The 26,723-nt window shown below is 39.6% G+C and overlaps 1 protein-coding gene across 2 annotated transcripts in view; it reads left to right on the forward strand.

Moving 5' to 3' along the window:
• Positions 1-2,671: 2,671 nt before the first annotated feature.
• Positions 2,672-26,723, forward strand: part of LOC120422717 (homeobox protein SIX6) — a 62,911-nt gene continuing 38,859 nt past the window's right edge. For both annotated transcript variants that reach the window (XM_039586244.2, XM_039586245.2), the window contains exons 1-3: positions 2,672-3,650; positions 9,308-9,426; positions 11,641-11,890. In XM_039586244.2, coding sequence (XP_039442178.1) covers positions 3,364-3,650; positions 9,308-9,426; positions 11,641-11,890 — 656 coding nt within the window. In that variant the 5' untranslated portion in view covers positions 2,672-3,363. The remainder of the gene's footprint in view (positions 3,651-9,307; positions 9,427-11,640; positions 11,891-26,723) is intronic.

A 26,723-nucleotide genomic window follows, 5' to 3' on the forward strand; every position in this document is an offset into this window, starting at 1 on the left:
AAATTTTGGGCCCAAGCATGTTTTCGAATGGCTTTTTGTTTGAAACTGAAATCTTTTAACCCTCTACTGCCCAAATTTATTTTTCGAATTTTTTATTTTTCCCGTGTTCAGTAGGTCATTTTGAGCAACTTTTGTTCTACGAAAAACTTTACTTCTCTTGTTTTATGTTTTTCTTGTTTCATTTTTAGTATTTTAATTTGCATTTATCTTGTTTAGTTCTTGTTTGTTTTTGGTAGTATTTGGCCTACTCTACCACCTCCTATCATTACATTTTGCCTATCTAATTTTTTCATGTTTTTACCGTAACTTTTTCAATTTTTTGCATGTTTTTCACATTTTCTGCTATAAAATGGAACCATTATCATTTAAATTGTAAATAAATGCGTAGAGGCATAGTCTGGGGCACTAGAAAAATTACTGCATACTTCTTTTTACTTAAAATATAGTAAATGTTAGTAAAAAAACACAGCCAAAGTTGACCCCTAAAAAAATGACATTTTTAAAAACATTGGCAAAGTCACATAAAACAAGTCAAACTTCCAATCCTAATATTTTCCAAAATTTTAAAAATTCTCCTTTCCAATGCTTTTTGAAGATCAAAAATTGGTTGAAAAATGGAATTTTGGCGATTTTTTAAATCGAAGCCCGTCTAGAGGCGGGGTTGGGTTGTAGAGGGTTAATTTGACAGTGTTATCTGTAAAATAGTTCAAAAAAATGCATCTAAAAATGGCTTTGACCACATTTACTGGTCAAAAATTGTGAATCGAAAAATAGAATGTTCGTCTCCGACCCCAAGGCTACAAATCTGAAATATATAAAAATTTTGGGTTTTACGAGCGGTTTTCCAATGATGGAAGACACAATTTTTTAAAAGCGGATACAGACATCGCACAAGTAATTTAGAAATCAGGCTTTGAGTTCCGGGTTTCTGGCCAAAATTCAATCGAAAGAGCGCAACAAATCCTTCAAATTTGTAATAGGATTTTTTTCTGGGACGATTCCCCGCCGTGCATGAATTTTTTAAGGTTTCTGAGAAAAGCGTTTTTCCAAAAGCAAACCTTTCTTTTCTAAGAAAGGCAAAAGCTCCAAATTTTTGTTTGTATGGACAATTATCCATATGGAGGAAGATGGGGGGTCTAAAATGTACAATAAAAATGTTTACGTTGTTTATAGATGGCCCTTGAGGTATCATGCGTTCATGGGTTTTATGATTGAATAAATGAGGACGTTTACAAAGCCAAAATCGCGCGTAGAATGTGTTATAGCGAGCAGCGGGCAGACGGAGCGCAAAGATGTAGTTTCGGACAGTGGACGGTTGGAAGGATTTGTTCCGAAAGTATCGGAGTGTAATTTGCGAGAGACGGCTTCTCGAATTTGGCGCGTAAAGTTGATATTAAATCTCACTTCTATAACCCCATGTGTCAGTTTACAAGGCTGAAAAAACGCCATAATAAAATTCACCACGAGCCCGGTTTTAGGAGGTCTCGAATGATATCAATAATTACACTTTGCTGTAGTCTGTGTCATACACTCTCGACGATATTCGAGCATGATGATGGCGACAATAATTCTATTTCATTCCATTCCGACGGTGGTGCAGCAGCTCTCCAGCTCTACATACCACGAACGGAGCAAACGATGACATCCTGTGGCAAATATAGCTCGGCATCAGACGTGTTTTCGATACGTGAAACATGTAATTGGATCCCTGCAGAGTGTGGTTGTCGAGCGTGCCAAGCATCATCATGGAGGGGGCGTGGGGGTGGTTTCGACCCCAACTCCTTCACCGGCCAACAACACATGTTACGAATCGTAGCTTATTCCGGCAGCGTTAGGATGGCTTGCCACTCGCCTAATAATCTGTATGTGTGTGATCAAACGTAAGACTCATCCCACTGAGAGTTCACAAGTGAGAGAGAGAGAGTGGGAGGTGGGTGTTAAAGCTCTGCTGGAGTCAGCCATCACGACCCCCACGATCGAAAAAAGGGGGGGAGAGATTCCACCGCATGGCACAACCACCACTGGGGCCCACGAGCAGCACGGCTTTCGTAGCCCAACCTGTATATGGATATAGCTCTGGCTTCTGGCTTCTCATATAGCTTCTCAATAGCAGAATTCCTCTACAGTTGAAATATATACGCGTACAAATAGAAATTATACACATTCTTCTTTTCTGTGCTGTTGTTGGCTGTTGCTGGAAGAGGTTAGAGAAAGAGAACATTATCCGTTTCACATTTATTCATACAGTAGTAGGAAAACTTATGTACACTCCGAAAAAAGATCAGCGCGGACAAAGAGCATGGGGATACATAACTAAGGCAGCATATCGAGCATGATACTTTTACTTTGTGCTCAAAACCAGTTGGAAGTGAATGCAGCACACAAACACATACAACACTCACCCATCATTCCATTTGGATTTTCTTGAGAGACTATTCATTCATGTCGTTTCCCTCTCTGAAGAGAGAGAAAAGTTGTGAATGTGGCTGTATTAGTGAATCGACGCGCATGCCATTCAAAATAAAAATCGTAAAAAAGATGACGCCCCTTTTACTGATTGGTCTTCTCTTGGCTAATCAGAAACTGCCGGAGAACGTGAGCCCCGTTCGCTCTTTGTAACGAGGGATTATGTATTGAAAATCAAATAAGATATCAGTACCTTTACAAAATCCATGCGGGATAGATGATATACTCTCTGCTGCTGAGACGTGTCAAAATAAATACGCGCTATTAGAAGGTTCCGCGCTCGCTAGGCACACGGCGACTATTTTTTCGTTGTTGTTTTTATTGTTGCTTCGGTCATCTCTTTTCGAATTCGAATTTTGTTGACCATTGCGGGTTTCGATCGCGGGCTCTCCGTATTACCGTTTTGCCGACGCATGGTGCAGAATGGTCCGTGTGCCGTCGTCGTGGTTGTTGTTCGCAGTGAGATCGCGCCGTGAGTCGTTTCGTACTATGTGTGGTGCTACCGTACTACAAATTAACGGATTGCGACGGTTCTTGTGATGAGTTGAAGAATTTGCAGTGCATCGATTGAGTAAAAAATAAAGGTGTACACAGCAGAAACAAAATTGCAATGAAGAGAGCAGTCCCGCGATAGGATTATCACACTGTTTGAGAGTACGCTGGTTTCAAAATTTAGTGGTTTGGTTTAAACAGTGCCATACAACCCAGGAAGACGGAAAAAAGTGAAATGATAATGTGGAGTGCACTACTGTGAGAATTAGCTCAACAAAAAGCTCAATAAAGTGCATAATTCGTTAAGTTACATTAACACAAAGGAAAACCGCCAAACAAAAGCATCACCATTGGGTCAAAATTGCACCAAATACAAACAATCTGGCGGTGGTTAGACAACCATCAATGGCCGTTGGGCCACCGACCGGGGGATCAGGAAATCCTCCGCAAGCACCAGTCCAGCCACATCCGATTATAGCACCGAGTCCACTGTTTGCCTTACCGACACTGAACTTTACCGCGTCGCAGGTTGCGACCGTCTGCGAGACGCTGGAGGAGTCCGGGGACATTGAGCGTTTGGCACGGTTCCTATGGAGCCTGCCGGTGGCCCACCCGAACGTCACGGAACTGGACCGTTCCGAGGCGGTGCTGCGTGCCCGGGCAATCGTCGCATATCACACAGGACATTTTAGGTGATTGATTCGCTTGTAATGCCTTCCCGCCCATAGCAAAATCGAGATTTTTTACGTTTTTCTACATTTCTTGTATCTGGATCATCCAAATTTGATGAAATTTTAATGGTTATAAGTTAACATTCTATATAAACAAATGCAGGTTAAAGCAAATTGAAAAAATGTATGGTTGCAAAGAAATTTAAAAATAAGTGGTGCTCTGGAGTAACCATGGGCGTTAGAGGGTCAATTAAAACTTGAAGATCCCCCCCCCTTCTTGAAAAGTAAACCGAATGCTAGAAAATGTTATGTCGAGTAGAATTGCGTGCAGAGTCTATGTTTTTCTCCATGATAATAGATACGCATTGTGACTATTACAAATATATTTAAAAAATGGAACCAAAGCCAAAAAAAAAAAATTATTTACCTGATTGCTTTCTATAGCTTTAGAAACGTTTAACCTAACATTATTTTTTACCATGCGTTTCCATTAGTATTTTTTATTTTTTGAATCTCTTAATTTAAATATTTTTTGTATGATGAAAAATACAAATTACGAAATGGTACGAAACCATGCTCTGCCTGGTAGATAATTGTTCATTAGGGTGCCCAGAATATGGGACTTTGTCTCAAAACGTCGCTTCACAAGCTGAATATTGTTGCTTGAGCTATTTTAGGACTCTGGGTCAAATATGAGCAAAATCGGTCAACATTTTTTCCATTGATACTCGAAGGTGAAGTTTGTATGGGAAAAATTGAAAAAAAGTATTTAAATACCAATTGTCTTACGGTTTGGTCTGCACGGTGCGCTACTTCCATCTAAATATTCCCGAAAGTGAGATTCTCATTGAATATTTAATGCTCTACAACTTTGTAGAACATACCAAAGCTGTAAAACTCGAACCTGAAAAGTTATTAGCGATTTTAAAAAGTCATGTTTGCATAAAAAAAAACAACTTTAGGCTCGGGTATCATTGGGTTAATCTCATCCAATTTCGCTCAAAATTTACACAGATGCTTAAAATAACCCAATAAACCGTTTCCACTTGTGGACCAGGGGGTCATTTTTTTTCTGGACACCCTATAGACGAATCCAGTTTGAAATGGCCGCTAGGTGGCCAATGGTGTTAGAAATGACAGCTTCCATGTACATATTTGAATATGGGAGCTCAGGAAAACTCATTTTTTAAGCAATAAAATTATTATTTATGATGAAAGCATTGATTGATTAGGTGAACAAAATATGTCTAGAATGGTTTTAAAATAAAAACTGTTCAAAAAATTTGCAATCGAGATAAGTACACCATTCGATTCAGCAGGAATCTCGGGCACCAAAAATATATAGTTTTCATATGTTAAGTACTTGATTTTAAAAGAAAATTAACAAAAATGTGAAAATCGAGACATTTAGTATGGGAGCTGTCAAATCTCTCACCATCAAAAAGCAGAGTTGAGCTTTCGCTGGATTTGTCTATTGTTCATAGTTCCTCAAGAAGAAGTTGTCAACAAAGCTTTCAGAGTTTAAATTGTTGGTTGATTATTATTATTTAACATTAATAAATAAGTATTTTTCGGAAAAATGGACCGAATTATCGCATCCTTTGAACATTTTTTTTTTACTGAAATAGTTAAAATAGATTTGTGAGTTTTAAATGTAAATGGGACAGAATTTCAAAAATATCATCAAATTATAGACAATTTCAGTAGAACAAGTTTCTTTGTATATGTGAAACTTTTTTGATTCGTGCTAAAAAATGGTTTTGTTGGCATTTAAAAAACAATTGTTTTGATCAAAAAATTTATTCCTGTTTAATTTTCAGAAATTTAGAACTACATATTCGTTAAAGTACATTTAGATAGATTTTACAAGTTAAAATTACTTTAAAGGTGCATTTAATTTTTCAAATAAAACATTTTTAATTTATGATATATTTGACGTAATCAAATGTGTTCAAAAAACTAATACGTACATTGTGTAGCCTACCCCACTACTTTTTTTAAATATAAGTCTTAATATTGGTCTTACCAGTTGAATAAAATCTAAATTATAAATTAATCATTTCAATGTCACCTCAAATTACGGTACACCGACTATAATTCATTTAAATTATAAATTACTTTTTCGTTGGTAAGTCAAATTTATCTCTAAATAAACACTTAGAATTACACAAAATATTTTTTAAAAATCAGGCAATGGTTCCAGTATTTGTTGAAAGGATGTAGACTGCATTATACTTGTTAACAGTTATCTTGCAATCATTAGTTTTCAAAAAATAATTATTAAAAATTGTCCAAATTAGTATTGTTCGCGATACTGTACCTTTAAAAACAGAACTGTATCAAATAATTTTATCTGTTTCCAAAATATAAAAAACTAGCTTAAATATGCTCACTTTCACTAATGCGTTCGACTTGAAATAATTAACGATAAATTTAATTTAACTTGATTTTTTTTCTCATAGGGTTGGCGTTGCGATATGTCCTACAATTTTAAAATTATTTTTCTGTACAATTGAGATAACTTCCGCTAAAACTTCTAACGGGCATTTTATTTACGAAAACTACAATGAAAATCCCTAAAAATCTCAAAACTGCTTCAAAAATCTCCTAATTGCTCTAAAAAATTAATTGATAAAAATAGAGCCCGTCACCAAATTACCATCATTTTTAAAAGCGACTCAATACTCTTATCTGAATAATTTAAATATTTTTTAGAGCTTGTACACCACAGAGTCATGAATTGTTTTATAATTGATTTATTTTGTGGATAGTTTTAATTTGCAGTCAATCAGACCTTCTAGTAGGTACCTTGAAAAATACTAATAAAACGTTACTTAATCTACCCTTAGGTGGTTGGTGCCTTCCTCAAATTTAAAGGGTGCTATCCAAAATAGACACAAAATGGCGGTGTTTTTCAGTGTTTTTTTCAATTTGACTCATTATTCATACCACTAGATTGAGTAATCAGATCTTCATATTGCAGGGCACTTATGTGCTTACAACTTATGATAGGGTAGCCATATCTCTGATGCAATTCGTATTTATTTTTTGATATTTTGATAGGGTTGTCAGATCTTCAATTTTTTGGACGCGTTGGAAAGGTATTTTGATTACCTATCCAACGATAGGTTGCATGAGAGATTCGGAAATATTTGAGATCCGGCCTCCAAAAAGTGCAAGAATAACACTTAAGTGCTTATTACTTTTGATGGGATTGTCAGATATTCAATGTATTGAACGCGTTGGAAAGGTCTTTCAAATATCGTTCTAAAAATGTATCGCATGACGGGTTTTCTTACAAAACCACCCTTTTTATAATCTTCCGAACTTTAGTCAAAATCGTTTTTTTAGCATATCTTTTGAAATACTTAACTAAACTGCATAATTTTTAATAGCGACTTATGGGACCCCAAAACGGATCGAATAAGGCCAAAACGGAAAAAAATCGGTTTAGCCAGTCTCGAGATAATCGAGTGACAATTTTTTGATCAACATCCCACCATACACACAGACATTTGCTCAGAATTTGATTCTGAGTCGATAGGTATGAGAAGTTCATTTTTCGAGTGATTTTAAAGCCTTTCCTCAGTAAGGTGAGGAAGGCAAAAAGTTTAATGTTATGTTTTAAAGCGTAAAAACCTCACGGAATAAAACCTTGGTAAATCAAATTATGTTCAAACGATTAAGTTGAGCCTCCGTCATTTCGTCTGGCACATGATCCCGTAGCCAAATCCAGTGGGTCTAATTTATACACTGGCTGATTTTCTAGTAATTAGGAACATAACAATTCAATGCTATTTTTTTAATGTGTTTAGAGGGCACATTCAAGTCAGGGGGCAAACATATAATTATTGTTAAAATCTGTTGCAAACAATTTAGAATACATTGTACAACGTAAATTTTAATCAAAACAGGCATTTCAGAGCTTAAACAAATTTTGAATTTTGGGACCACAGATAGGATAAAATGTACTACTTAAGATTGTTTTTGTTCATAATATCTGTGTTATTTTGAATATTTTGGCAGTAGTATAATTGTAATAGTGTATAAACCGTTTTGTGGTACTTTTTGCATACAAAAACAATGAAAGTTTGGCTTGATATTTAATATTGATTTTTTTTGCTCTATTCCCTTGACTTGAACAAAGCCGAGGTACACAACATTTAAAAAAAAAAATCGTTCTAGTCTAATGTTTTGTAGTAATTGTATGCAAACTTAAAGCTCCTGATTGTTTCTTGATTAGTTCAAAATAATTCAAAATTTCTCAATATGAAGCCGTTTGGAAATAATATATGCAGTAGTAATTTCAATATTAACTTCATGGTTGTGAAACAGCAATTTGTGCCCCAGTTTCTCAACCTTACATAAATTGTAAAGGCGCGTGACCTTTGGCAACTGTTCCAAATTGTCCAAATTGGATACAATTAGAAACGCTTTTCTCGTTTCGAAATTATCACTGTAACAATATTATTCTTACTCCAATTTGAACGAAAAAAAAATCATCTAATTACCGTGAGATAAATGGACCATTTGCTGTTCGTTTGGCATCACCCCTTCCCACCCCTTTACCGAATCTGTGAGGCTGTCATTGATGGCTGACTTTTGTTTCGTGGACTAGTTTGGTCAAAATTGTGCGTGGAGTTGAAGAAATAAAAAAAAACAAATCGTACACGCTAGGAGAAACATAAACGCTCTCAAACGCGGCTCGTTAGAAATATCACGTGCGTCGACAGCACACGTATAAAATCAATAAATTGCCTTTTTGGAGCCAGACAAAATCGCGTTTGACCATACCGTTGGCTGATCGATCCCGGGTCTCTATAATGCGCGCATAACCGATCATGTGCTGTAACGATTTGATAGTTTGTTAGGCTTCGTTCGGATTCGAAGATGGCACACGAGATGGCCAATGAAGAATAAACAGTAAAATTTGTAATAATGATCTATCATGCACGGTAGATAATTTGGAAATTTTCTCTTTTTAATTTTCGATAAATAATTTTATTAGCAAAACAACGATACATCGCAGAAACTTGCAGCTGGCAGAAAAATGCTGAAAAAGTGGGAAAAAAGCTGCGAGTAATTGTAGTTTATAGCTAGTTAAAAGGTGAGCTTGCTGTGAGTTTCCTTCCTTTCTCGCCATGCGTACAAAATAGATTGTTACTCACAGATTTTGGTCGATTTTTTTGGTCGGGAGTTTCGCTGGCTGGCAGCCCGTTGGTTATACAATTGTTTGAAGCTTATACTTTTATCATCAGCAGAGCGATCGTTTACGACTGGCGAGCGCGATTATGTGTGGAAGGAAAACGCGCTTATTAAAATAATTTGCTCTTCTCCGATTTTTGATTCGAATACTATTGGAAGAGTAGGTCACGTTCGGGGGCATGATTTGGATTATTCTTCTTGATCTATCATTCATCTATTGCTTCTCGTCTACCTTCGGGCTGGGAGCTTATAATGAACGTTTTTTTTTCCTTCTTTTTGCAAATTGAACACTGTTTCCAAACAAAGTGATAGATTTCCGTTTCTCTGTTCTTCAGCTTTAATATTGATTTTCCAATTTACCAATTAATGTTTTTTTGTACCTGCCTTCGTGTGTATGTCCTTCTCTCTATCTACATCTTTCTCATTATAGATGACTTTATTTGATTGTTGTTGTTCTATTTGGTCATTTGCAGGGAGCTGTATTCAATACTGGAGCGGCACAAGTTCACCAAGTCTTCTCATGGGAAACTGCAAGCAATGTGGCTGGAGGCTCACTACCACGAGGCAGAAAAACTGCGCGGACGACCGTTGGGTAAGAAATTGTCGTTACATGGTTAGAAGAAACAAAAACGGGTTGATTCATTATAGAATTACGCTTTTTCATGAACCCATTATCCGTAATAACGAGAAAGGTGCATCAATATTGAATGTTCAACAAACGTGAAGCCAGACAATGATACAGTGGCATGTGCACTCGTTGACAATCATACAATTGAATGTTGCAACTTTATTGTTCAATTACATTACCCTTTCCTATGGTTGTGTGCTCGTTTTTTGCATAATCAATTACTCTACTCCACAAATGATTCCAATAGTTGTCTTTCTTCGAACAAAAGTGTAACGGGGGAAACGCATGTATTTCAATCAATCTCTTTTGGTTGGCATAACCTACCAACAATCTTCTTTGATTTTTTGTTTGTTTTATACTAACCTCCATGCGTAACCACCAAGATTAAAGCTTCGTTATCATTCTTTGTCCCGCCCGTGTGGATCAATCGGACCGCGCAATGGACTCACAATCCAGAGGTCGCCGGTTCGAATCGCGCGGCGGGCGCTCGAAAATTCTTTGTGTAAATATGGGTATTCGGCGCCGTCGCTCCGTGCCATACTTTCATACAGTTAGGAGCCCAGGGCGGCGAAGTCCTTGTAGATAAAAAGGAAGACACTAGTGATTGGTACTAGCAATGGTGGCCGACAGCTATAAAGTCAACTTCGTTTCGTATCATTCTTTGGGGTTACTTTAACTCAACATTATTGTGTTTTGCTACACTGAAATAAAACAAAAGTACAACATTCCTTGATTATAGGAATTTTCCTAGAATATAGAAATTTTGAACTTTTATTTTATTTCGGTGTATAACTCCGTTGTGAAACTACTTACTCTTCCTAACCTCCTGGAAAAACAAAACTGCCAAAGGACAGTTTTTTCTTCTTTTTCCAGTTTTCTAAATAGAACATTTAATTTTTATTGAGATTCAATAAGGCCATTGCAAATATTTGAAGTTTATGTCCCTCGACTCTGACCAACGTCAGGGGGGGGGGGAAGTGTTTTAAAATGCATTATACACCCGTCAAGTTGTTTTGCAATCATTAGTTTCCAAAATATCTAAGTATTGACGAAAATTTTATTTTTTGCGAAATTTCATAAAAAATTAAAACATTTTTAAACAAGCCCAAACATGCTAAATATGATTATCATTGCAGAATAATGCATTTTAGATTGTTTTAAGTTGATTAGACATCTATTTTCATAAAAATTTTAAAGTTGTTTGGAAAAATATTTTTTTTGCCCCCTGATTTTTCAGACCAATTTTGAGGAGGGGGGGGGGGGGTGACATAAACTTTGAAAAATATTTACAACGGCCTAGTTGAAATGTGATTAAAAATGCGTTTTCTAACCTAAGTCGCCAAAATATTGACCGAATTAGGCCTACAAGTCATTAAACGAGAGAGGAGTTTTTATTTTCTTAAATCTGCTCCTTTCGTTGTCCGGTCACACAAAGAAATGGCTGGTAAAAACTCAAATTTCAGCAAATTCGTACACTTCAAGGAACACAACGTTTGTATGAGAGTAATTACAAACAGATCAAACATGTCAAACTGTAGCGATTATTTTCATGCGCTTTTTTTAGGTTTTACGATGTTGTCGTGAAGCATAGGTACAATATTGTTCATTCTCTTCTACATTTCTAAGTAGAAACAAATTTATAAAACTTTTCAAAAACACGGAGAAAAAAGAGTTCTCAAAATCGTGAACAAGCGTTCATGAAATTCGGAACCACGAACAAAGTGTTCAAATTCCATGGTACGATTTTGAAAAACGTACCATGAAATTTGAACACTTTGTTCGTGGTTCCGAATTTCATGAACGCTTGTTCACGATTTTGAGAACTCTTTTTTCTCCGTGAACAAAAGTTTGTTTTCAAGCTAATGGCTGTTTGACAATGTTTTTTTCTTTCTAAGCGCCTCCTGCTTTGTGTGTAAAGATTGATTATATCTATTTAAGAAACATTTCAAATGTTGGATGATCAAAATAAACAAGCTTTTTGAACATGGGAATTATAGTGTAATTTAAACTTTGTTTTTATATCTTGAATACCAATATTTTTTTAAAAATTTGAATAGATATCTCTTTACCAAGAATCAACCTAACTTTTTTATAACAATCTTTTTTTCTCTCTTTTCCATCCGGTTTTCACCGTTTCCTTTACGGAATCCAACCACGGGGTTTTCCGCGGCGTCACAGGCCCTGTCGATAAGTATCGCGTCCGGAAAAAATTTCCGCTGCCCCGGACAATCTGGGATGGCGAACAGAAGACCCACTGCTTCAAAGAGCGAACGCGGAGCTTGCTAAGAGAGTGGTACCTGCAGGACCCATATCCGAACCCGACCAAGAAGCGGGAACTGGCGCAGGCCACCGGTCTCACCCCGACACAGGTGGGAAATTGGTTTAAAAATAGACGCCAGCGGGACCGAGCTGCGGCGGCCAAAAATAGGTAAGTCGTCACTTTTTTTTTGTGTGTGCTGCACACCACTTTTCCAGCAGATTTTTTCTTGTGTCGTTGAGGCGGCCATCGTTCCATGGTAGTAATGGCCAAACCCGGTCGACCACGTTGTCGCGGCGACGGTGCAAATTTTCTTGTGGAAAGCTTACTTCTCTGCAGTATCGTACCGTAGTGTCAGGGACGTTTGCCCTGTGTTTGGTAATGGTAACTTTCCTGTTCCTGTTGGCATATTCTCTCTTTCACATTTCTGCGGATGGGACCGGAAATGTGCAAACGAGTCCTTTTCCATTCGACTTCCTCCTCAAAGACCTTATGTGTTCGCGCCCGCTGCTTTGAATAGACTCTGTGTCTGAGTGACGAACGACGGTAGTTAGTGGGGTCGTACTACACAGGTATGGTGAAGAAGGGCGATTATATCAATTGTACTGAGTGGTATGTGTGCGATCACATTATGTACATGTTTAATACAGTAACATCTAGATACGACAAATTTCAATCAGGGGGGAACCTGAAACAGATTAAAAATAATTTCCATTGCAAATGCGTTGAAATGGGAAACAAAAATAACAAAATAGAGACTCTTTTCAGTGGATGGATTTGTGTAACATTTTATGGTACGTGTGCAGCACCAAAACGACGGTAATGGCAGCGTTTTGTATGCTTGGATAAAGTTTCTAAAGCCATTTTGAAAGCTTAAAATGCTTTAAGTTGTAAGGGAAAGAACATTGCTCGATTTTAATCCTCTCAAATATTTTATTTGAATTCAATGATTGATACATTCAATTGAGAGATAATCCTCCCATAAAATATTAATGTTCCAGTCAACAAAAAAATGTTCATAATTTATTGCACAATGTTTAAGCAAAGTTTTCGCACTTACAATCCCAAGTTGGATGCAAAAACTCTATAATAACAACGCCATATTTGTTTCATTTAAAGACGTAGAATAACATATATTCAGATTGTGAAACAAAGACAAGTTTTATAAATAAGGCATCAGGTAATGTTCAATATATAGGTGAAGCTAAGTACAAGCCTCATTATTTAACGTATTTATTTTTTTTTTTTCATAAAATTATTTTTATTAGGTCCTTTTCGGTACTGGGACCTGGTTAGGACCGAGTCGACTTTTGTAATTACATTTGACTTAATAATTACAGAGGATCTTGTGTGTAAATGTTAGTGAGAGGGGAGCCGATTACCCGCGGCCTACTCGGGGCTAGTAGGGAATGGATTGATGTTAAAAGACAAGTCGTGGGATTGTGTAGGGGTCTTGGTTGGCTCTGCTGGCCTTTGCTTTTGTCCTCAGCCGCAACTCGGTGTCCAGCTGCTGGGGCGATCTTGCGTTGAACGACGGCTTTGTGTGAAGGCGAGTTATACTAACTGAAGGAAAACTAACTGAAGAAAAACTAAATGGATATTTTGGAATCTAAGAGGAACTGATAGATCGGATAGAGAACATCAAGGTCTAGTTGAGATAACGCGTCTCGCATCGGGATTTCTGGTGGTCTTCCTCGGGCCCTGAGGGTATTTTTCAACTTAATTCTGTGAGCCTGGTGATCTGGACACGCCCATACGAGATGGTCGATGTCCTGATAACCCTGCCCACAGTCGCAAAGGTTCGTATCACTCATGTTGATACGGTAAATATGAGCCTTAGAATTTAAAATTTTTTTGCATTTCTCTTTTGCCTCAAAACATTCATACAAAGTTTTCTTTTAGATCAACATTTTTAATTTTTACTTATTACCAGGCGTTTCAATCAGCATGACATTTTTTATCTTTATCAAGAAGATGAACCACAACTTTCTACATATAAATCTACCATGGGTCACCGCAATTTATTAATTTGAAATTCCAGAAATTTTCATAAAACGTATTTAAAACGGAACCACAACACAAGGAGATACATTTTCAACTTATTCCAATATTCACAACTTCTTCCCTGTCTTCAAAACAGTGAAACATAGAACCGGGATATTAGGTTCGAGTTCCATATTTCAACAAAATTATTCAGCATCAACAAAAAAAAAAATTGACGCAACTTGCGCTTAAACGTATTGTCCCCAGTAAGGTGTTGGAAATGAAGAGTTGTGTTTAATCTTATCAACATTCAATCCAGGTTGTGTTTTGCTCTTCATCGCAACTCAAACCAACTGAACTGCGCTTTGCAGAACTAACAGCAGAACTGCAAACTTGATCTAAACATTTTACCTGAACACACACACACACACAGTTTGGGTCAGCTTTGCAGCTGTATTATTGAAATGTTGGAATGTAAATCCGCCGGTAATGGTTTATTAGAAAGGTTAAGCCCACAACAGTGCACACTGTCCTTCCGTATTGCTCAGCAGTAGCGCTCTGCGGATTTGCAAAGAAGTTGTCGCGCAAAGCTTTTTGTGGTTTGTTTTTCTTTTGATTTTACGTGTGAGATTTGCGTGCCCGGGTTATGGACTCTGAGACGGCCGAACGGATGGAAAGAGGACACACAGACCCCAGGAGGGGCTTAGGGAAAAAATGTCACAAACACTGTAATTATTTCGAGACATTACACTGCGGTTATTAGCCGAGGATTATAGTCGCTCATTATGACGACTGGGGTAACTGTTTTGCCGTTTTGATCTATTTGTAGCGTGTTGGGTGCAGTTCAGTTATCGCGAAAACCTAGCAATTTGTTTTAAATATCAAAAGCTGTATTTTAAACATTAACCACGTTTATGGTGTTAGTGATGATCAGTTAGGTTGAGTTATTGCGATTGATATCGAAAAACGTACCTGCCATTACCCAAACTAACTGTCTACCCGGCGTGACTCTGGAAATCCCCGGGATTAAAATATTATTTTCGTAAATATTGTGACTATTATGGACAGCTTTTCGGCCCTAATTGCTATTCATACCTCCCAAAAAAAGGTCCAGCCTGAATTGGCTAGGCTGGTAGCAGTTGAATGAAAAGTTGTAGGTTTCTAAATGCCTTCTCTTTATCGAGTAAATCTGATTCCACTTCTTCGAGCCGTTTCCCACTTCTGTATGTCTCGCAAAAGTATCCACACTTTTTTCCATTTCGTCTGCTCGACTCGTCAGTGGCAAGCGAACGTCGTTCAGCGAGAAACATTATTATTTCCATGTTTACCACACACTTTCCCGCCCTCATTTAACCTCGTGGCCTGCCCAGTCTGACCGGGACCGGGACGGAACAAGAGGAGGAAGCCTAGCAAAACGTGCCCCCGGGGGGAATTGCCATAGGACGATTGAGATGTCCATTGCTGAATGACTGACTGACAATCATTGCGGTTGCACGCCCGATTCCTCCTCTTCTATACAATCGTACAACCCATGATCCCCACAATATCCACAGCAGCACCGTGCTCCAAAATTCTACGGTGGTGGAGTCTACCTACTCTCTTAATTCATCTTTTGTTTGCTTATTTGTACTCTTCAACAGCTCAATTTTGAGTAATATAATTGATTGGAAATAGCTTCTGAATTACCGGGCTCCCGAGCGTACGTCTCGAAGTCCGCTATAAACACATTTCAAGTCTGGGGCTGGAATTCCAAGTCTCAAAACTGAGCCAACCGAAGACTGGGCTGGAAAGTGGGAGAGAGTGGAGTTAATTGAAAAATCCCTCACTTTTGGCCATGATTCCAGTAATCGTGCGTGTAACGTGTGGTGTGCCTTCGATTCCTGGCATCTCTCTGCCTCGTTTCAGATGTGTGTCTGCCTGGTTAGAGCTTCTGGGGTGCCACAGGCCAACCAAATCCCAAACAAAACCAGCTAACAACCGGCCAGACGGGTGTGTTGAGGGAAAGACCTGAGCAATCACTCCTTCCTCCCATAACTGCTACTGAACGATGATGATGATGATGATAATGACGCACAATGACGCTGATTTTTTGATGAGCCCAGTCCGATAAATGTTGTAATCTAAGCCTGGAAACGTCAGCCGTTGAAATATCGATTTAACCGTTTTCCATGCTGAACAAGTTTTCATTTCTCTGAAATTATCATTTAAATTTTGTGAATAATAATCACTCGGTCCATCAGCGCCCGGTGGAACCGCGAGATCGCAAAGATAAAGTATCATCAATCAAACGGAACCAGTGCCAGGATCGAGAGCCAAATCAATTGATACATCTGAAGCAACATTTCTCCTAACAAGCATCTTGAAAACGCAGTGATAAATTGGGAAACAGCGTTGTCTACAACGTAATCCATGCAAATTGAACGCTCCACGGATTCCATTCCCGCGCGGACGATCTCGCCGTCGTTTGACGGTTTAATTAATTAAATTGTTCCCCTCTCGCGGATGCTGTGGTGCGGGATCTTCCTCAATTGAGCTCAATTAGCTATTTAGAGCTTAATCAGTACGATTTTCAAATCGGCGAGCCACAATTGGGTGCCCCACAAGCAAGATAAACACGGCCAGTCAAGCAGCTCGCACAAGAAGGAACCTTTTGATTGGTCGTCGTCGTCGTGTGGGAAACCTTGTCGATTCCCTTCGCCGTGGGTCCTGGCCAGTGATATGCGGACCGACAGCCCCCTAATTGGACGGCTCCGACAGTTGTAATTGAACGGGATTGGGCCAGATGGGCGCGCGCCGGGTTGCTGTTCCGATATGTTGTCCAATTTAAGATGATCCCAGGATGGCCCCGAAAGTTGGCGGAGACATTGGTGGAAATTTGAGATGGTTCGGGGAAGTGGTTGATTGGTGGAACTATAAATAGAATGGTTAAAGTTAATAAATAATGCTATGAGTCAGCATCAGATGACAAACATAAATTTTGAGACCCAAAAAAAGATAGAATACCTTAGTCAAATGAAATCATCCAAATCAATAAGTCTGAACCCTAGAATATTTCAAGGTTTTCTAAACATGTTGGATCTTGTTTTTCAAGGACCAAAAAATCAAATCAAATTATTTGCTCTACAGCATTGCCTTGGCGTTCTCGATTGCGAGATTCCTACTCGAAACTAGGTGTCCGAAGGCTTGATTGTTGAGGCAATTGCAAACCTCTTTTTACACCTAAGTTTCCATCTACCCCGGGATTCAAACTGACGACCTTTGGATTGTGAGTCCAACTGCCTACCAGCGACTCCACCGAGACAGGACCCAGGGAGACGACTCCTACACCTGGACTGAGCTAACCCGTACACCACGATTCCCGGACCAATTTTCTTAAAAAAAAGAATCTCTTCACAAAACCAAGCTTCGATATAATAAAAATCTGCTCTTTGTGTCAAAATTGGAACTTACTGTACGGATAAGGCGTGATGGAAGCATCAAAGTTCAACTACTCTGATATTCGCCAGCAACTCCATGTTTATGTTCGACCACATCGGAAGCACTTCACGTTCAGGATTTATGTTATTGAAACATCTCATACACGACGATATACTATATGGCACTGCCAGGTCCTTATTAGCGCGGGGAAAATGGTTAATTGCGCTCACTAATTGACACCAGTTATTTGTTTCCTCTCCTACTGCAGAGAAGAGACATGCCGTGTTATATGGAGCGCCATGTCCGTCCATGTCCATGCCCAGCATGATGTCCGTTTGATTCTGGATGTCTGCAGACAATTGTGCTTGGCGCGTAAATTCATGCATAATGTATACAGTTTGTGCACGTGAGGCTCGAGTGGGAGGGGTGGGAACGGGCTCATTTCGAACATATTTTGTCATTTGTAGGGTGGCAATTACTTTTCATTGTTTATTCTTCACCGGCAGTCCTGTCACGGCCAAACACGTTTACCTCGGATCGGGAGCCGTTTATCGATTCCGGAGCGGATTTTTATGCTGCACATAACGTATCGGATTTGTAGGTGATGACTCTCGTGTTCAACATGAAAATATCGCATTTTGTAAATGGCGAGACAGGTATCCAGCTGGCATACTCGCTTTGTGATATATTTTACTGTGATACATACATCTATTCGAGGTTATTGTTCCCTTCCACGGGACGACAAATCGTCAGCTATACGCTTGAACCTCCACGCAGACCACAGCGGCCTCTGCTTAAAGCCGCTCGCGGTGACGACGCATTACATTACACCTATAATCAAATAATAATAATAACATCGCCTCAAACCTTAAAAAATATACGTGAGCATGTTCGCGCGCAGTCAGCAAAAGTGTCAGAACAATTATCATTAGTGCGAGTGGAGCTGCTGTTGCTGTGGGTCGTTGGCTGGTTTGCCACCACTTTTCGGCCAGAACCAGGAATGAAACATTCGTTTTATGCAGGCCAAGAGAACAGCCGGTATATGCTAAATGCAGCGAGGTTCGAGGGCCCACTTTTCAAGCGCTTGAACCACGGCGCATGGATGTCTTTACGAGCAGTTTTTACTGTCGTTTTGTGGAACCCCATCAGCGCCAAATGGGCCCCTCGGCTCGGCCAGATGAGCGGAAAGAAAAGGTGAGACATCAAATGTTATGTTACACAAAAAGAGCGAAATATAATAAATGTTGACTGATGATGACCCCAAATGAGCCCGGAATCGTTTCGGGCTTGTGCGCTTGGTTTGGGGGACAATGTTTGCAGCGGGCTTCCGTTAAGCTTAAGGCATTGTAAAAATGTTTGAGGTCTTTGAATCGTTGTAATATGATGTTGCAGTAAAATCTAAAAAATGATTGAAATTTGGCTTTCAATTTTTTTTAAATTGAATCTATATCAAGTGTCCTGATTTTTAAATTATTTTTATTTTCCGTCCTCTCAATAATCTCTTTCAACGATCTGATCGACTTTTGAGTGGTTACGGTTCCTTAACATGAAGCGATTTGACGCATGTTTTTGTTTATTAAGAAAATACATAAAAAAATACTCGGTCATAGGGGAAGTTTTGAGCCTTGTGACTATGCCATCACTTTTGCTGTGTTTCACTATTGAAACTTTTTCGGAACTAGGCATAAGAGAACAGAAGGTACAGGCCAAAAAATAAAAAAAAAATAAAATCAAAATGTGCATGCCGGAAAGGCATTGGAATCTCTGCACGACGCTCAATGTTCATATTTTAATGTTCACAGCTAAAAAAGTAGTAATCCAGCTTCGTGTAAAAGGCCTGGGTGTAAAATAAATATTGCATTATTTTATGCAATTTTATGTGATTTTACACCCTGAAATAAGTAGCCCATCAGTATGGGAAACCTACTTGACCGAAATGTCAAGCTCATGTATGCGTTTATCCTTACTACTTTTCATCGGTCTGATGGCCGAGTGGGCTAAGGCGCCAGTCCTTACTGTTGGTGCTGGGTTTGAATCCCGTCGGCTGCAACTTTTTTTTGTGTTTGCAAAAATTGTACATGCAGTGTGTAATATTAAGTGTTTATTTTGACGAAGGTGATGTGCATGCTTTTGCATGCGATTTTACCATCGGATTTTTTGCTGTGTTGTTGGTAAAAATATTGTTCTTTTTGATACTGTTTTTTGTGTTGGAGACATTCGTCGCATTTTTCTTATAATTTTTAAGTATAATTACCTAATTTAAATGAATGATTTGAATTCAATGGCTCATTTGCGGTGACCCCATCGGGCATAAAAGTGTTAAATTCTAAATAACTTTCGCTATTTCAGCTTTCAAACTTCCCACAGTTGTGTGTTTGTCTGTGTGTATGTGCGGCTGCATATAAAATGGCAGAATCCAATAAACCGTTTCCACAAACAGATTGTTTCAGTTTTGTTTTGATTACCGCCTGTCGGGCGATGAGAAGTCGAAAATGAAGATGGGACAAAACACCAATAACAAAAACAGCAGCAACGGCTGGCTGGCAGATTATATAGAGAAATGGGTCCTAATCCGGAAGTGTAGAAACTTTTCAGGGATTTGCTTTTGGCACTCCTCTATGGGTGTTTCGAGTCGGTCGAACCCTCCGCAACATGGACTATTTAGCCCTGTGCTGGCAGTCTATGATCTGCAGGCACCACTGAAAACCACAATGTTTATGTTATGGTTATTAACATCAAATCCTGTCCTTTTGGTCCTGATGTCTGACTGTTTGGGTCGAGACTGGGATCCTGACGCAGTTTATGCCATTGGTGACAATAACACTCTAGCTTTTTATTTCAAAACCCCCGGACAAGGGATTCGAAGTCTGCGTTGATGAAGACATTATGCTTCGGCACATTAGCCGGTTCGGATGGATAGTTTTGTGAGGGGACTTCTGGGCTTTCGGCAGCATTTTTATTGATGCATATAAAAGTTATTGTGGTAGCTGTGATAAAATGTGCTGCCGATTCGCCAAGCGTTTTACGCCGAATCAGCTGCGATTAATGCAACGAGGCGTTCCTCTGGGGTCCCTAATAGAGGTATATGGTTGGCATCACCCGTGATAAAGTTTTACAAGCGATAAAAGAACTTCGCAGCAAAAAAAAAGTTGTGCTTTAGTGTTTAGGCTACATTTTTACGTTGTATCAAACTTGGAGGAGCTCAATCCCTCCTTGTTCTGCTATTACAAACTTTCAATATGATGCAACTTGAAAGAAAACTCTTATCTGGATCCATTCATCTACGGTTACTTGAGCACACCTCAAAAGAAGATCTGTACCTTCTACAGAGTACTTTGGTAGGTCATAAAAACATATTGACACGTTAACCAAATTCAATGCAGACTCCATCATCCACTTTCGTGTTATCTTTCAACTTATATACAATTACTAAGCTGAAAAAATCTTTGAATCATACTCATTATTTTGATAACTGTAACCAAAAACAATATAGCGTCTTCGTCGAAAGCACTTTATTACTGAGCACTTCGGTAGCGAGTCTCTATCTCCTCTTTCGCGCTAAATATCGGAATAAGAATGAATGAGGAATTTCATTATACTAATCGAAAGGACTAATAGTATTTTAGGGATTTTTTACATAAAAAATTTCGCTTCGGATTATCGAATCATGAATTTTTTGTTTTTTTTTTTTTTCAATATTTGAGTTAATTTCCTCAAATAAGATATAAAAAAAGCTTCAAAGTGATCCTTCTGACATTTTATTTTCTAATCTATTAGACAACCAGCAAGTCGGATCCAACTAGCTTGGAGTTGCTAGGGTTGAGAAAATCCCCTAGATAATCGACTCATTGAATAATCGGGGTTTTTGAAAATTGAGTACGGAATGTGTATTCATCAAAATTTGATGAACATTTCTAATGTGGAAAATGAAACTCTCAAAATACACAAGTTTGAACCGACTTAATTCTCTTTTTAGTTTGCAAAGACAGTCAGATTAGTTCATATCCTCGATCTGTGTTAACTCTTTTAGTTTATGTTAAATTTCCGTGGATCCTCAAACAGAACGGAAATTCATTTCAATCAAGATTACAAAGTATGCATCTTGCTGAAATGCTGTATTTTCTAATGTTAGCTGTTTGAACAACGACGGGACAAAAACAATAGAACTGCTATAGTTCCAGTTTGCACAACGAAAGACAAAATCAATATTTCTCGTATGTTTGTCCACTCCGATATAAACCTTGTTGATTGTGTTTATATGCAACTTGATTCTGTGCACAACAAAGAAACTGAAATGGAAAACAAAAACTCAATCTCAAACAACCCGAACACATCTTGAAAACAGCATCACCCATGGCGGGGTTCCTGGCTGTGTGGAGTGGTTCTAGGCATGTCTCCCTGATGTTTGTACAGAACAACAACGGCAGAGAGAAACCTCATTTATAAAGATTCAATTTAGGCCCGCGCGTTTGGCTGTGCGCCAGCAACTTCTGCCAAGTCATTGTCTTGGTTTCAGTTCTCAATCTCACTCAGTGGGCAGCGCGCAGAAAACAACCACGACGACGACGACGACGGAGTCCTCTGAACAAGATCTCGAGTCTCAAGATGAAAATGGGATACAGAGGCTGGATGCGGACAAAGAAGAGTCGAATGCTCGCACACATCACATCGATAAGTACATATTTATATTCATTTCAACGATCGGTTTTATTTATTTTCTCTTTTACCTTTCTTTTGTTCGAGCCCAGATGAGAGTGGTTTGATTCATCTCCAGGGCATCCCGGGCATTATGTGTTCAAACTGCTGCCATGAGGCCTCCGGAAGAGTTGAAGCCCTCTGCTGGCTGTGACAGGGTTGCCAACGAGCAACGGTCCGTCGGATTACGGCCGGAGTGCGGAGCGGGATGAGGATGACAAGGTCATTCTGGTGGATTGGCGCCACCTTTCCAAATTTATTCTCGGCAGAACGTCGATACTGACGCGTAGCAAGTTTTGGAAATTGGCTTGTGGAAGTCGTTTCTAGGAAATATGACTGCAGGAATCTGAAAATTCCCACGACAGTGGCAGGTGGAATGTGGGCGATAGGAGTTCTACGAAGTTTTTAGCTACTAGTTTTCAACGAAAAACAAACTTAAAAGCACTTGCCGGAAAACAATCACTGATACCGGTGTTCAAAAAGAATTTACTGACATCGTGTCGACTAAATTGTTGCAACCAGAGTGGCAACGTAAAAAGAGCACGCGGACATCTGGCAAATATGCAGCATCAAAACCCAAATACCGAACCGTCGTCGTTGCCGTCTTTGGCTTCACCGCTGACTACGGCGGCAAACACGTACCATGCGGCGGAATTTCTGATCGATTTGCCGTGGAGCTTTTTACCCACCGATATCATAGAACTCGTCACAAACGCTAATTGCTCAATCATTTTACAATTTCACATTGATACTTTCCTCGTTGGCGTGCAGCAGCAGCAAAAAGCTGACGAGCTGAGAACCGCAAAACGACAAGGCAAAGACACGGCATGACGTGTCGAGAGGGACCGAGGAAGCTTTTCTTTTTTGTCGTGCAAAACTTTGCGCGCGCGGTAATCAAAAGGCCTTCGCGCATCAAAGTAATTATTTACCGTCGCGGGATGTCACATCACACAAGATGCGCACCCGCGCGACACGCGGACATTCCACGCCGCTGTTTGATGTTGTTGTCACTTGGTTTGGAGGGCAGTAGGGTGGTTCACGAATAATCAATATAATCCAGAATAAATCACAAGACCTTTTAGCGTCTCATAACAATGCCGTTGACTGTTCTATCGCATAAGATACTTATTTAAATGTATTGACAATGCATGAGTGATGTGCAGGTATATTTAAAAACATCTTTAAAAGTTTAGTGTACTGTATAAATATTAAACCTATTGAAGAAATCGCACCAGATCAAACTTAATCCTTTATTGGGATAGTTTTTTCCGCTGACAAATGCGAACTTTATTCTGGCTGTTTTGACACTCGAAAATTGACAGCGTGTCTTGATCAGCTCGTGATATCCCAAACTCTCATAATTGAATCAAAATAGGCGCTAATAAATACCTCAACCTCCGGAATAGATAAGTATCAACACTAATGTGCCAAACGAGTTTGCCACAAATAAACCAAACGGAGCAAAATAGAAAAAAAAGAAAACTATGTGGAGCCACCACCAAACTTCTGTATCATAAATCAAGCTGTGGGAGATGAAAACCGAAAGCGTTAAATCGATTTGACATGCTTGATATTAATATACACATTAGAGGCTGGTTCGGTTTGGCCTCTCTCGACTCGGCTCTGGCTGTGCGATCAACCACGAATTACGAATCAAAAGTCAAATTGATGGCTTTATTCGGGTGGGAGAATTATGGACAATTACCCCCAAAACGCGCCCCTCTCAGAGGTCTCTCGGGCTACCTTTCGAGAGTGTGTTGTAGCAAGTAGCGGTACTTGGAAACTCTGCCTTCTAAGAAACTGCGGGACTCCTTGACGCTGGCTGCATGAATGTTTGAAATTGTCGCCGATTGTGTCGAAAATATTCCCACGAGAAATTATACCGCCACCAAATCAAGCCTTGAACGCGCGACCAAGCTTCGGTGCCGATTCCAGAAATTGAAAAGTATCAAAACAATATTAAAGCTCAAGTACGTGCTGCCCAAGGCCCTCCACGACTAACTCGACTTGATTGCTCTTCTCGAGTAAATTTGTCAAGGACACTTGAACGCAATTACGCGCCAAGACTGATGGCGTTTGATCGCAGGAAATGACGTCGAAGCCAAGCGTCGCGAAGTAGGGAACAACTCTCCCTGCCAGCAGCGCCGACGGCGGGGCAAAGGGTTTAATGAAACCCTCGCTCCTTAATCGAGTTTTTCCCGTGTGCAAATTTATAGCTTTGGTTCTTCCACGAGGGGGGTTTCAAGTGTGCGTCTGTTTATACTTTCCATTTTTAAATACAACCCAAAGTGCCCGTTAGCAGCGAAAATGCCCTTTTTGGTGTGACAAGTAAACCTGCTATTACCGAATGATCATTACCTTGGCTGGGTTTTCGAAAATTGCAATTGTTTCTAAACGTTCAACGTTTAATTTCGGACCATAATTGAGGCTGGCGTGCTACCATCCAATGTATTCAACGTATATGGTCCTATAGCAAAACACGAAAAGAAATGAAGAAGGTGCGCAGAACCAAAACATCGATTTTTAAATGGGGAGGGAGCAAAATGTTTCAATTATTTGCAATAATTTTTCAATTCCACTTTTCCTTGTTACACTAAGCGTCGAGTAATCATGGTTTGTTAGGTTTTCTCGGAGCCATTTTCCAATTCGATCACTGCTGAATTCATTCATTTTCCTTCGCCACACGCGAGTGCAATGGGTAGTTTGGAGTTTTTTTTTTCATTTTGGTTTGTTTTGGCGCGATTTGTTCCAATCTCAACCGTTCGATCATTACATCCATCGACGTAGCCCCGAGCAGCAGTCGACGATCACCATAAAGTTTTAAGTACCTGAAAATTACACTCAATTATGATTTCTATTCATACCTATTTCATTACTTCTCTGCTGCTGTTTTTTTTTATCTCTTCAACGCCCATCGAGCTTCGAGACGCTGCGTAGATTAATTTAGACACATTATTCCTCTGAAGATTGTGGTGGCTGTGAAATTTCCTAAATCTGAACCCAACGAGATCGTACAATTGATGATCGGATCATGGCTGGAAAGCATGAAACCAAAAATGATCACAATTTGATCTATTGTTGCGCTGCTCCAAAGTGCAACTTATCCCGCGCTCCGTGTGGAAATTGCCGAAAAGTGTTGTAAAAACAGCTGTAATATATGGCGAAGCGTGCTCCTCGTTAGTGGCGATCCGGTTTATTTTTTTATCAGGAAAACGAAAGAGATTTTACTCCGGTCAATCCACCTATTGGCAGACAATTTCAAATGAGAAGAAACGCAACGCAAATTTGTACCACACATAAGTATTAGGATGTAACAAAAATAAGTTTTTTGCGGACATTCAGGGGCTTGTTACGGTGGCACAATAAATGGCTTTCTGAAGGTCTCGAGACCAAAAATCTTACAGTTGAAAATATTTTTCTATGATTGAAGATGTTTTACGTATCATACCAAAAAATGGTGAATATCCATTAGCAGGATCTGAGATACGATTCTTTCGGAATTCGATCAGAATCGGAATTCGAACACAAAGCACCATGCGTCGCCATGGGAGGGCCTAGTGGCGCGGTGGATAGCGGCTTCGGCTGCCGATCCCTAAGTTGCTATGGGGCGCGGATTCGATTCCCACCTTATCCTCCTGGCCTTCTATCGGATAGGGAAGTAAAACGTCCATTCCATTTGCGTAAAAGATGTTTTGGGGGACTCACCACACATAACCTTCGGGGGCCTAGAAATGAGCAGAAACTTGCAACAGAGACCACAGAAGACCCGGGGGTCGTTAAAGTGGATTGCTTTGCTTCTTTTTTTTTGCACCATGCGTCCCCAGCAAAATGTACAGGGAATCATTTCGATGGGGAAGCATGGTACTTTTCGTATCAAGGGATAATGCATCAATGTATTTAAAAACGATGCTTGAAATTGATTTTAATCCATTTTTCCTCAGTCAAGAAGAAAGAAAACTAAAGGATGATTTAATTTCTTTCAATTCAAAATTACTTAAATAACTCATTTTTAAAAGTACAAAATCAATCAAAATTCTACACATTTGATCGATACTGAAAGTACAATGTCCGCCGAATTGCGGTGAAATCCCCGACCTCGATAGTTCAGCATCGGAAGCGATTAGTTCGCCTTGTTAAATGTGGGCGCTCGATTAGGGCTCTGATTTCACCATTGTTTAACCAGCATGAAGAATTTAACAAGACTGTGCGTTGCGTTCAAACGGAGATAATTGTGTGCACATCGCCGCGTGGTTCCAGCGGTAATAATTTCGGCTATTGCCACTTTTTTTGGCATGATCTGCGCTCGAAGTGAAAAGATCAATTCGAGCAGAAGAACGGTTATTAAATATAATTTACAACACTAAACAACTGCTGTAAACCCATCAGCAACAAGTTAGAGATTGAGACTTGATATCTAATACTTTGTACGCTTGATGGGCTCGTCGGATGGTGTCTCGTTACTGGTGCCCGTCGTCGTCAGCTTGCTGAGCGAGCTGAAAGTGCACAAAAAGTGGTCGAGTCTAACCAACCGGCATCGTTTACGGCAACAGCCTACAGATGGATTTGCCGAGCTGATGGCTTATCGAAAGGGGTTGGTTCGAGTGATTTTCCATATGACTTTGTAATTGATATAATCTTTCTCATCTGGCTGCTGCCTACCGTGTTCGGAGGCAAGAGTCGACTGGACGGGGGGACAAGAAAAAATCTCTACCCAGTTATGTACCTTGGCACTGATTTGCACAGCACCAGCTGGGAGGTTAGGGTGGCTCCTGAGCAAAAAAGCGACCGTTTGCGTCTTAGAATTAGTAGCCCGTAGTGTGTATAATTAAAATATTGAATTACAGCGTGCAAAAAGGGAACCATCTGCTTGATCTCTTGCACGGCCACGACCCCGATGATCGAATATCAC

The sequence above is a fragment of the Culex pipiens genome, chromosome 3 (genome assembly GCF_016801865.2).
Source record: "Culex pipiens pallens isolate TS chromosome 3, TS_CPP_V2, whole genome shotgun sequence".
Lineage (NCBI taxonomy): Eukaryota > Metazoa > Arthropoda > Insecta > Diptera > Culicidae > Culex > Culex pipiens.